At 28.8% G+C, this 11,651-nt stretch overlaps 1 protein-coding gene across 1 annotated transcript; it reads right to left on the reverse strand.

Moving 5' to 3' along the window:
• Nucleotides 1-1,000: 1,000 nt before the first annotated feature.
• LOC18013693 (fatty acyl-CoA reductase 3) lies at nt 1,001-5,173 on the reverse strand. The gene is made up of 10 exons (XM_006419063.2): nt 5,041-5,173; nt 4,513-4,613; nt 3,872-4,080; nt 3,410-3,510; nt 2,906-3,098; nt 2,237-2,398; nt 2,052-2,133; nt 1,651-1,917; nt 1,433-1,560; nt 1,001-1,318 (listed from the first exon to the last, which is right to left on the reverse strand). Exons 1-10 carry the CDS (start codon nt 5,129-5,131, stop codon nt 1,165-1,167), a joined length of 1,488 nt encoding a protein of 495 aa, XP_006419126.1. The 5' UTR covers nt 5,132-5,173; the 3' UTR covers nt 1,001-1,164.
• Nucleotides 5,174-11,651: the final 6,478 nt, after the last annotated feature.

Raw genomic sequence — 11,651 nt, forward strand, 5'->3', positions numbered from 1 at the left:
AGGTCAAAGAAAAATGATTTCACCCTATTCTCTCATTAACTAGGGCTTTTGGGGTGATGAATTCAAATGAGTTTGAAGCAACTAGCGCACATTCAATACATTTATCTTCTCAAAGATGGACATCTGCGACCTACAAACTAGATTTTTTTATTTTTATAATTTGTTGGTTTATTAGTCCATTCATTATTGGTACTAGGGCTGGGTGCAAAATATCTGTTAGATTTGCTTCGATCCGTTATTCGTCTCGATTCGATCCAAAAAATCCGAATATCCGTACTTTTATGGAGCAAAGCAAATACTAAAATTCAATATTCATTAAAAACGGAACAAATCATAAATATTAAAAAAATTAAGACGGATATTCGCTCCGCTCCGGTATAAGTATATATGTATATATAGATAAATAATAATTCATATAAACTGTATAATTATTATATATAGATGTAATTTTTGTCAATTTTTGTTTATAAATTTAATTATTATAAATATTAAAGCTTAATAAGTTAAGAAAAACAATATTTTTTAAAGAAAATATTGTCATTTTTTACTAAATTTTGAAATTTTTTATTTTTATTTTAAATATATTATTATTTAAATATTTTTATGGAACGGATCGGATATCTGGCAAATATTTAGATTTTTGGAAGATATCCGAAAAGCGGATATCCGGATAATTACGGAACAGATACAGATCGAAAAAATGATGATCCGGACGGAGCAGAGCGGATTACAAATACCTCTAAAATCTAGAATATCCGCTCCGCGCCCATCCCGGTACAATTCCATCTTGAGAGAAAATATCGAAATAACGAAAGGTATCATCAATGTAAAATAGAGAGTGTATCTAGAAATTTTTCAGAGGCACCCATTCAATACATTTAACTTCTAGACAAAGATGGATATCTGCGAACCTACAAACTAGATATTTGTATTTCTAAGAGTGTTTGGTTTGTTAGTCCATTCGATTCACCGCTAGAATAAGATCCACCTTGAGAGAAAATATCGGAATAATGAAAGATAGCAATAAGAAATTTTTAGAAACTTTCATTTGTTGTACTTTTTGTTACATTGAAAATAGAAATATCCGACATGTACTCCTTGAAATAAATAAAATCTTGGTCTTAGCAGGTACTCTTTAATAAGGCAATGGTACTTAACATGAAATCATTTGAAGACATACTTAACCAACCCAGGAACATGTGTATTCTCAAAATAATCCACCCAATCGATAATCTTTGGATTGCAATAAAACATCTCGGCTTCTACTCCCGTCATTGGCACCAATTTTTGCAGTTTTTCCGTGTTTGTATCGTCAAATCTGTGTATATGTATATAAGTCGGTTAGTATAACATATATATCTTGTAAATCCCAACCAGAATAAGATCAGGCGAAACTGAACTTGCAAAATTAAAACTAGTAAACACTACTTACATTCCATAGAAGAAGATGTAAGGCTCATAGAGCTCGACAAGCCGAAATACAAAATTTATCTTTCTATTGATATCCTTAAGTTTCTTCTCAAACGAATTAAAAAGTACCATGTTCAGTAATCCAAGTACCTATAAATTGGAATAAGTCAGGATTTAGGAATTTGTTGTCGATTTTTCAGAATTTAAATTCACCACCCATTATATGGTTAGAAATATTACCTTTAAAGGAAGTACGTAATGAATGGTCATGTATCTATTGAAACTAGACATAGAACTCAAAACTTCTACTTTCTTGACCTGAACTGCCTTCCCTTCTTTGTTGATCCATGGTTTGGTTGTAAAATATCGGTATGCTAGTTCTGGAAATATCTCATTTCTCAACGGATTTCTCAACGAAGATCCAACATGATAAATCATCTCCTCCTGTTTACCAACTTGAGCAGCCATTGATACTAGCATCGTATTGACAACCATATCCACAGGTATCTAGTCCATCAAATTTGTCAAAAAATATCAAATGAAGGCGGTTCAATCATATATTTATGCCATTTATATACATTTTGAGATTTCTATGGACACTATGATGTTATATGCATGATAATAAAGATGAAGATAAGTACCACATCTATAATAGCATTAAGATCACCAAGGAAGCATGTGAGTTTGCCTGTACCGTATCCAACAGCTATACCATCAATTGTCCTATATATATGGAAGAATTAATACATCATTAGAATCTTTTTTTTTGTAGGTAAAACTGTCAAAAGCTAATATCAATCATTTCTTAAAAAAAAAAAAAATTCACCTGATGCCCTCGGTCCAACCTGGGAATGGTTCTTTGAATGTGCTGCTAATAATTGAAGGACGAAGTATCACGAGCGACATATTTTCTCTTGTTGCCCCTACCATCATCTCCCCCATAGCTTTTGTAAACACGTATGTGTTTGGCCATCCGTACAGCTTTGCCCTATTTTAAAAATTATGCAAAATATTAAACGTAACTTCTGTATTAAGAAATTTATTTGGACAATGAGATAGATTCTATAAATTCACAAAACATAACTAAATATTCTAATATAACCTCCTCTCCTTAGTCCTTACAATTAAGTTGTAGCAAAGCTTTACATGTTTTCAAAATTTTCATCACTTGTTAAAAATTTTAGAAATTAAGTCGTTGTTGATAAAACTAATATACATTGTTTTAATACATCTTTTCTATCATAAGTGTAAATATTTTGTTGATATGTTATGTTTCTCGTAATATAAGAACGATTTTTGAAATTTTTCATTTCTTTACAGTAACTTTTAGTAGTTTTTAAATCAAAAGGTGCTATCACTCTAACTCCTAAATTTCATTTAATATATATATATATATATCATGATGATAAATACAACTAGGAATCACCTGGTGAATCTTTTATATATATATATATATATATATATATCATGATAATAAATTACAACTAGGAATCACCTGGTGAGTCCGAGATCCTTCATGGCCTGTGTGATTGTCTCGGGCAAGGCTCCAGTGGCTCGAAGCTCGCCAAGTTTCTCCTTAACCAACTTTTTCTCTTGGTTGATATCTAGGCCGGTGGCTCCGTTCAACGTCTCACCCATACGGATTGGTGTCTCCATTATCAAGCCCGTTTGTTCCCCGCATACATAAGCTACATATAAAATAGTAGCCTTTCTCATAAATTTAAGTATGATATCTGATTCAGAATAATTTTATCTGGTTAAATATATTTTTTGGTTTATGGTATAACTTCCCTTCGGCTTGGTAAATCAAGTCAAATTAAACATTTCAAACTCCAAATAATATCAACCATATTAAGTAGAGTATTCGGTTTTAAACAGGCAAACATGACTATAGATGCTAAAAGATTGTCTTAAAGTGCTGCAGAGTTTGTCCTTGTCAACAAACAGGCGCTGGTAAACAAAACACCAAAGTTATTTGTATATACGTAGGTCTTTGTACCTGTCGACACATGAACAAAGACTTTAACCTTAGCACATCTCTTGGCAAAGTTCAAGGCATTGGCAGCACCCAATGTGTTGATCCCAAGTGCTACATCGTATCTGTGATTGATTAACATATTTTTTAGCTTGACATGGTAATAAATCTCGCAACGAATATATAATATAAACGATATGAACCAATTCACTTTTCTTTACTAATTATAAATATATCAAGTATAACGATCTAAAAATATATATCGGTCGGTTTGTCACTGATATCTAACCATCACAGTATGACGAGGTCGGTTGTTCATTGTAAATAAATTTGTAACACATTGATTCTGGAATAAATTAGAATTCATGGCTGTGTTTGGTAAATCATCTTACCAACCTAAATTAAATTGTTAAATAGATTTATTTTACCGTTGTAGATTCATTAATTTTTTTTAAAAAAAAATAATGTCCTAGTTAATAAATATACCTTTCTTCAAAATTAGTAGTTGCAGCTAAATTAACAATGGCATCAAGTTGGTGGACCATCTCATGTTCCAAGTCGGAGGAATCTTCATTATGAAGACCCAAATCCTCAAGGGAAACGTCTCCATTCACAATAGTGATCTTTTCTGATATATGATTTAGATTTTCTCCATATTTTTCCTTCATCACCTTATACAAGTCCGTTCCCAAAATCTACATACATTTGGAACAATCGAAAGTTAGAAAACTTGTGTTCATTAATTAGCATTGCTCCAATATACGTACCTACCGTATAGTTGTTTCTTTTTGTTAAAATTTAGATAATTTAAATTTATATAAAATCATTCTTGACCAAAAAAAGATTTATATTACAAGTTTCAATATATATATATATATAAATATATAAATAGTTAACAATATAACTAGATCATCGTTAACTAAAAATAACTAGATCTTTGATCTGCGGTGTAAATTAATGTTGTAGAAAAAATAAAACAAAGCATGATCAAAAACAAAACAAAATTACGCATCGACCAACATAACGAATCATCAACATTCGTGGTCATGGTTAGTAATGTGACAATTAATATGATTATATGTGTATAAAACTTCGGAAAATTAATATAGTAAGATGTTGATACGAACCTCGTTGAACCTCTGGGTAGCAGATTTTCCATCTGATGCTCTTAAAAGAAGATATAGTTTCTTCACGTTAGGTGCAACCCGTAATATCTTTTCCACAAAAACTGCATACAAGTTAAGATATAAATTTGTTTATAACTAAAACATATTTTTCAAATTAATTTGAAAACTACTGCTCTCTCAGCTTGTATAAAATGTCGTCACAGATTTTTTTGTCTCCGAGGAGAAGAGAAAATAAATATGAAACATAATATATGGCTTCAACTAATATAACTCGCAGAACCTTCTATAGCATATGCCCAAAAAGCAAAAACAAAAAAAAAAATCTTTAGCATATAGCTCACATATGCATATTGGAAATTGCAATGTATACTTGCAACTTGTAATTATACAAATTGTTCGAGAGTAGACTGTTATCTATATAGCTTCTAGTTGTAGTTACTAACTAGTGGACGTCAGCAAACTTTCAGAAAACATTCTTGCCAAGATATGGAGACAGAGAGAAAGTCAGAAGAGAGAAGTAGAGAGTACTCTTTGCTAAGAAACCAGCAGCTCCAATCACCAATATGGATTTTTTGTCAAGGTACTGAAGAACACTCACTGCCTCCATCTCAGTCGCCATTTTGTGTGCGTTTAAGCGAGAAAAAATAATTCGATAGAGTACAAGTTTAAAGTTCTGTGGAGACTTCCTATAGTGGCTTTATAGGGGAAAAATTCCAACGTCAACACTGACATTACTTTATTAATAGGTTGTTACACCAAATATGGTAAAATAGCGATGGAGAGCAATGTTGTAGTGGTCTTTCACTACAGTCAAATTTTACGACTAGATTGAGCCATTCCGAAGAAATATGATCCGGTTCCCGAACTAGTTCAGGTACACTTTTATAAATATTCTTCTCGCTCCTTTGAGTTGGGGCCAAGATGGAGGGTTTCCACGGTTCAAGGTTTTCGAGGATCCATGGTTCTAGGATCCATAAACAAAGATCCAGAGGGTCCAGAATTAGTGCCAATTAAGGAAAACAACCTCTCCTCACATGTGTTATTCTTTTCTAGTAAAAACACTTTAACGTCATGCGAGAGTACAACGCACACACACACACATGACACAACTACACTCAAGATGGGGAATGTGGTTTTACTGGACTGGCAAACCATATTCCTCCTTCTGTTCGATCTCCTATGATCATTGCCACTTTCCAGATAATCTAATCCTTACCAAATAACAGATTGGACTTCAGATCAATTTGACAAAGTCTAGAACTTAATCAGCACCTTTTGCTCGTTAATCGATCTTTGTCTAATGCAGTCGATTTATTCTGACTTGAGCGGACAATGTTTTCCCACAAACCTTTATGATGGTGTTATATGAAAGGAAAACAACATCTCTGAGATGGTCGAATGAGCGGTTTGTTCACTAGAAATCTGCAGAAACCTAGTTTGGTTCACTCTGATGGACAATTTACCTACCCTAAAATAAATAAAAAAATTCAAATTATCTGGAGTGCTATGTATTTTTACATCAAAAATTCACTTTCTAAATCATATTGTTCAGCAAAAACAAAAATAATAAGATTATGCAGAGTGCAAAAAAAGCTTTGGTCAGTTTGTTCTAAAATTTATCCACCTTCGCAAATAGATTTTTACTAAATAAATCTAAAGTATATTTACCATTTTTTCTATCTTCAAAACATTATTTATTATTTATGTAAATTCGATACTTACGGTTTGGCTAGTTAAACCGTTCTAGGTGCTTAGGCTAATGAAAAAAAAAACCAATGTACTTGTAATTTATATTAATAGTTTTTTGTTTCAATTTTTTACTTTATTAAAATTTTGTATATATCTAAAATTATAACCTTTTTAAAAATATACATTTCCATCATATTATATGAAAAGCCGTTAAATTCATTTAATTTTATAGTGCTAATTTCAGCTAAGTTAATTCAAGAATTTCCATTTTTCTCCAGTTGAATAACGTCAAATCAAGACAGAGTGTATTATGGTTTATAGGTAGTTGTCTAGTTCTTGTTGTGGTATTGATAACTGATGTTAATATACACATCTACTAGATATAGTTCTTTTCTTAGAGAATCAACTAGACATTTAGAGTGCGGACCATCGCTTTATTTATTAGACAAATCTGCGATATTTTTTTAATTAACTTTACTGAAAATCTCTGCTGTAACTGCGGTTTTTTTGGAGTGTCTCTAATCGGCGCCATATTTTTATATTAAATCTATTATATTAAAACAGAAGCACATTTAGTACTTATTTCCAAACACTCTTAATTTGTTGTAGGTGTTTAAAAATAATTTTAATAATAATTTATCTTTAATTTCGAAAATTAGTTATTAATTTAAATATTTTTAGAGTTCCTTAAATATAGATAATTTAGATTTGATTTGATTTGATTAAAACTAATAAATCAGATATTAATTTAGATTTGATTTAAAAATTCTAATTTAAATAATTTCTATACTATTAAACATTTTTTATCAAAATATCTAAAATTTTTGAAAAACAAAATTCACATATGAAAAATAATGGTCATATTTGAAATATAAAATATTTATAATGATGTAAATGATATAATATGTTGTTTTTATAATATATTTACGATTATGATTTATTTACAAATTAATAATAAAATAATAGATAAAATTCAAATGTATAATTTAAATATTAAAAATATATTTTTAAAAATTTATAGAACTAAAAATCTATATATAAAACCGGGTTAAAAATATTTTTGTAACTAATATCACTAATTTTGAATTATACATGTATATCGAAAATATATTTTTCATACAAAATCAAAACATAAAAAATTAAAAATTATTGCATACACTATAATGTGGTTTGAAAAACCAGTTGTACACTCCTTTGGTTGATTAAATTTTAGAAAACTATAATGCTAAATAATACTGTTAATACATCTCAAACTTTTAACAAATATTTATATTATACGGTAATATGAACGGAAAAATAAGAATTATGTTTTTATAATAGTTTATTTTGAATTAATATTAGCGGACGGGTTAAAAATACATCTAAACACAAAAATCAATATTTTCACTTATTAAAAAAATATATTTATAAAAATAATTATATCTAAACTCAAAAACACAAATTATATTACAAAATTCGTTAAACAATAAAAAATATTCCCGTGCGGACGTACGAGGTTAGAATCTAGTTTATTATTTGAAGTTGGACGCATTTATTGTCACATGAAAATCAAACGTATGACACAATTATAAGTCATACAATTTTAGTATGTATAGAAGTGTATTTGGACCGCAACATTTTTTAAAATATTCGGAGTTTTGTAACTCATGACACTTTTTAAAACTTAATTGCATCAGATGACCTTTTTAAAATATAATAGTTTACTGTTGCTGGCAATATTTCCATGCATGTTTGTTGATGTACAATATATGAGGACGTCTAGAACATATCACGACTTTTTAACATTAAGCTTGTTTTATTACTAACTTGCATAACTTGTCACTTAATCTTGTGGTTTTTAGTTTTCTTTCATTTTCTGATTTTTTAATTTTTTTTTATCTTTTATCAGCAAAATTACAATTTTATTCTGTTCCTTACTACTCTGTATAATATGGTACATTTTTATACATACCGTTTTTTGAAAATGTAAAATATTTATCTACAGTGAAATAAGTGTTAGTTTCCTCCACAATGCTAAGAAAAGTAAAAGAAACTTAAATAACTGGTAAATGCTGCAAACAACTCCTGGTTTTATCTTCTTATTTGTTATTATTATTTTTTTGGATAAACAGATGTTTACTTTGTATATGAATGTCTTCTAACTTATTATATTCTTTCAAAACATTTTTTAATAACTTTAAAAAATTTGATATTTTGTTTAAGTTCAATTATTTTTTAGCAATTTCCCAAAATGCTTATAGAAAATAGCACTTTCTGTATATTGTAGATGATAATTTAGCTAATATATAGCATACAATGTGTATATGCTTGTAGACAATACACTAGAAAACTAAGGGCGGAGGAGGTAGTATTTTGTCATTTAGCTGATAAATGACAAAATGTCAAAAACAGTAAAATATTGAACTGCTGAAAACTAGTAAAACTTAAATCAAGTGTTGTTTTTAGAATTATCATTTAGAAATAAAGTGGTAAATTTGAATAAAATTATTTAAATTTGATCAAAACTTAACAAATCTAACTAAAATTTTTTATATATTTTAATTATTTTGGGTTTCTCAATCATTTTGGTAAAAAATAACTCATATTTCAATTGTAATTTTAAATTATTTTTAAATAGAATTAATATTTAAAGTATATAATTATAATTTAGGTATTTTGGATATCCATTCAATTTTTGTTTTGGTTGGATTTGATTTCGGTTATTTAGATATAGAAATCTATATCCATTCAAATTTTTTTATCAGTTTTGGTTCAACTTCGGTTCCTTTTTTTTAGTCGAATTCGATTTAATGTTTTGGATTCGGATATTACGGCCGGGGCTATATTTACATATAGATGTCTAACATAATTTTTTTTATGAGTATTAATTGAATGTCCAATATGTAAAATATAGATTTTCCATCAAATACGAGTATTAGTCAATTAGCTTTTTACTGGTTAATCCGAAACTCCGGTCACAACTCCATTCAGGATCCTATGCAAAAATCAACTAATTATAAATCCAATAAACAAAAACCCTCATAAACCTGCGGTGTTATGTATGAAAAAAAAATACTGTCTTACTTGTAAAGATTCGGTTTTTATGCCTACGAAATAAGAACCCTGTTTTATATATACTATCACACACAAACAAACCTCTTTCTTTTCTAAATACTTAGGTGATTAATTAAACGAGAAAAAATATGTAATATAGAATTTCTGGGTTATGTTTTGGATTGTGTTGGTTTATATATTATTTATGATTCAAGGGTAGCTGCTTCTAGGCAAACCTCCTATGATATAAACTTGGACATTTTGTTCACACACATTACGTCGGGTTTGAACCATCATTGACATTATAGTAGTTCGACAATAATGCTATTATGCTAAAATAAATAAATAGGCGACAAATCCTGATCAACTTGGATATCTTTAAAAATATGAAGACCCATTTGAACCATCATTCCTTATAATAACTATAGTAAGTCGACAAAATGCTAAAACTTGGCAGAGTTCACATGCTTTTCATTTTCTACATGAAACTGGTTTTAGTTACCTGAATCTCCATGAACTTTGAATTCTGAAAACTCAGGAGATGATTTTGTTCCTTTTTGACCATGGTTTGTAAAAATTAAAGTGAATACCTACAAAAAAATAGTATTAGAAACAAAATACACAATCTGAGAAACCTAAAAACTAATCAATCCTAATACAGAAATAAAAGAAAATATGAGTCAATTCATAATTTTTGTAAGAGAGTAATAATTTTGATTGTTGATACCTTTGTTGTTTAGTAGATTTTAGTTAAAAATAAAAGATGTCTCATGAGGAAGAAGATGGAACAGAGTACTTTTTCAAAAATGAAACAGAAACCATCGACATTGGTTTTTAAAAAATGATTTCTTTTTTTTAAATAGACGTTTTCTTTTTATATTTGTGTATTTATTTGTTTTTAATGTTAGTTTTATTTAAGTTGATTGAATTTTCTTTTTAAATTTATTTTCGTTTTTAATTAAATATAGAAAATTATTTTACTTTAATTATAAGTGTTGGTACATTTGTAATAAGTAATATATTATGGGGGTAATTTAGGAAACATATCTTCCAAAAACGTGTTAAATTTTCATTGGTTATTTAGGCTATTTCTCATATTTTTAGGGTTATTGTATTTGTAACAATTGTGTCTTGGTTCTAAAGTAGACAAAATGTTGTAAGTAACATTTTCCATCTTTGATTGGAAAAAATTAATAAGTATTACTTAAAAAAGGAAATACGACTTTCATTCTTTTTTCTTGTAAGACACGTTAGGCGAAGATCCTTTTTCAGTTTCACAGCTACCGCTATTTATTTAGTTTTCATTCTTTTGCTTGTAAGACACGATTTTTGAATGATTTGAAATATTAAAAAAAATGAGGAGAACTTCTTAGTCTTGTGGTTCTTGTGCTTGATATTTTCTCCAAGCAATAAAAATACCGGGAAGAAAACAGGAAAAAAGGTCATTTAAAGCCAAGTATCGAATATGGCAAAAAAATAAACTATTCTCTCTACAATAAAACCTTCAAGTTTAAGTTTACTGAGCCATATTAATCCTTAATATAATCAACGTTATTTTGCTGTTACATGTTTCCAAAACACTTTTAAGTTGGGTTTTAATTAATATCTGATTATTAACCCGAGCAAAATCCATCATAAAACCCAAAGCAAAATCGGAAGTGCTGGAAAGCATATATTGATAATATTAAACCCGTTCTAAGGTATGATATTATGGCAAAGTTTAAATAGGCTACCTGTTTTGCCATCACTAGAGAAACCGCAGTCGCGATATATAAAGTAAAGTCTTTTTCTAATAAAAAAAAGGTAAACCGTGATGGTTGTGTTCTGTTATGCTCATGTTGTAAACAAGATAGACGGAATAAGAAAGGATGATCTATTTTATCAAAAAATTACTGTTGTGGAGAAAAGACCAAGAGGTCGACCTAGAAAAAATCAGGTTTCTCATTCTTCTATTTAACTTACTTTAAAATCAGTTTTTTTTTGTTTGTTGACTTGATTTTGTTTATTTTATTAGTGTCACAGGGAGGAGCTTTACAAGGAAGACCTTTCTATGGATACTGTTCTATTGTTTCATTTTGCTGATGATAGTGACGAAAGCATTAACAGTTTTAAAATTAATTGAACGATTATTTTATTAGTGTCACGGGGAGGAGTTCAGAAGGAAGACCTTTAAAAGATGATGTTCTATTGTTTTATTTTGCTAATGATAGTGATGAAAGCATTAAAAAAAAATTAAATTGAACAATTTTGACAATGACTTAATTTTGTAATAAGTTTGGTAACATAAATTTACATTTTGTAAAATTAAATAGTAAATCTTGCTTGCTCTCTTTTTATTTCTGAATAAGCAAATCGTTACAATATATATATATATATATATATAATATAAGTCAATCAGTTAAATAATTTCAATATAT

This window comes from Eutrema salsugineum, unplaced genomic scaffold (genome assembly GCF_000478725.1).
Source record: "Eutrema salsugineum unplaced genomic scaffold, Eutsalg1_0 scaffold_4, whole genome shotgun sequence".
NCBI classification, from domain to species: domain Eukaryota; kingdom Viridiplantae; phylum Streptophyta; class Magnoliopsida; order Brassicales; family Brassicaceae; genus Eutrema; species Eutrema salsugineum.

Coding starts and splice junctions, on each gene's coding strand:
- LOC18013693 (XM_006419063.2), bottom strand. CDS start 5,131: ATGGCGACTGAGATGGAGGCAGTGAGTGTTCTTCAGTACCTTGACAAA. Junction 4,614..5,040: donor TGCTGGTTTCTTAGCAAAGA/GTACTCTCTACT, acceptor ACTTGTATGCAG/TTTTTGTGGAAAAGATATTA. Junction 4,081..4,512: donor CTACCCAGAGGTTCAACGAG/GTTCGTATCAAC, acceptor AAATGTATGTAG/ATTTTGGGAACGGACTTGTA.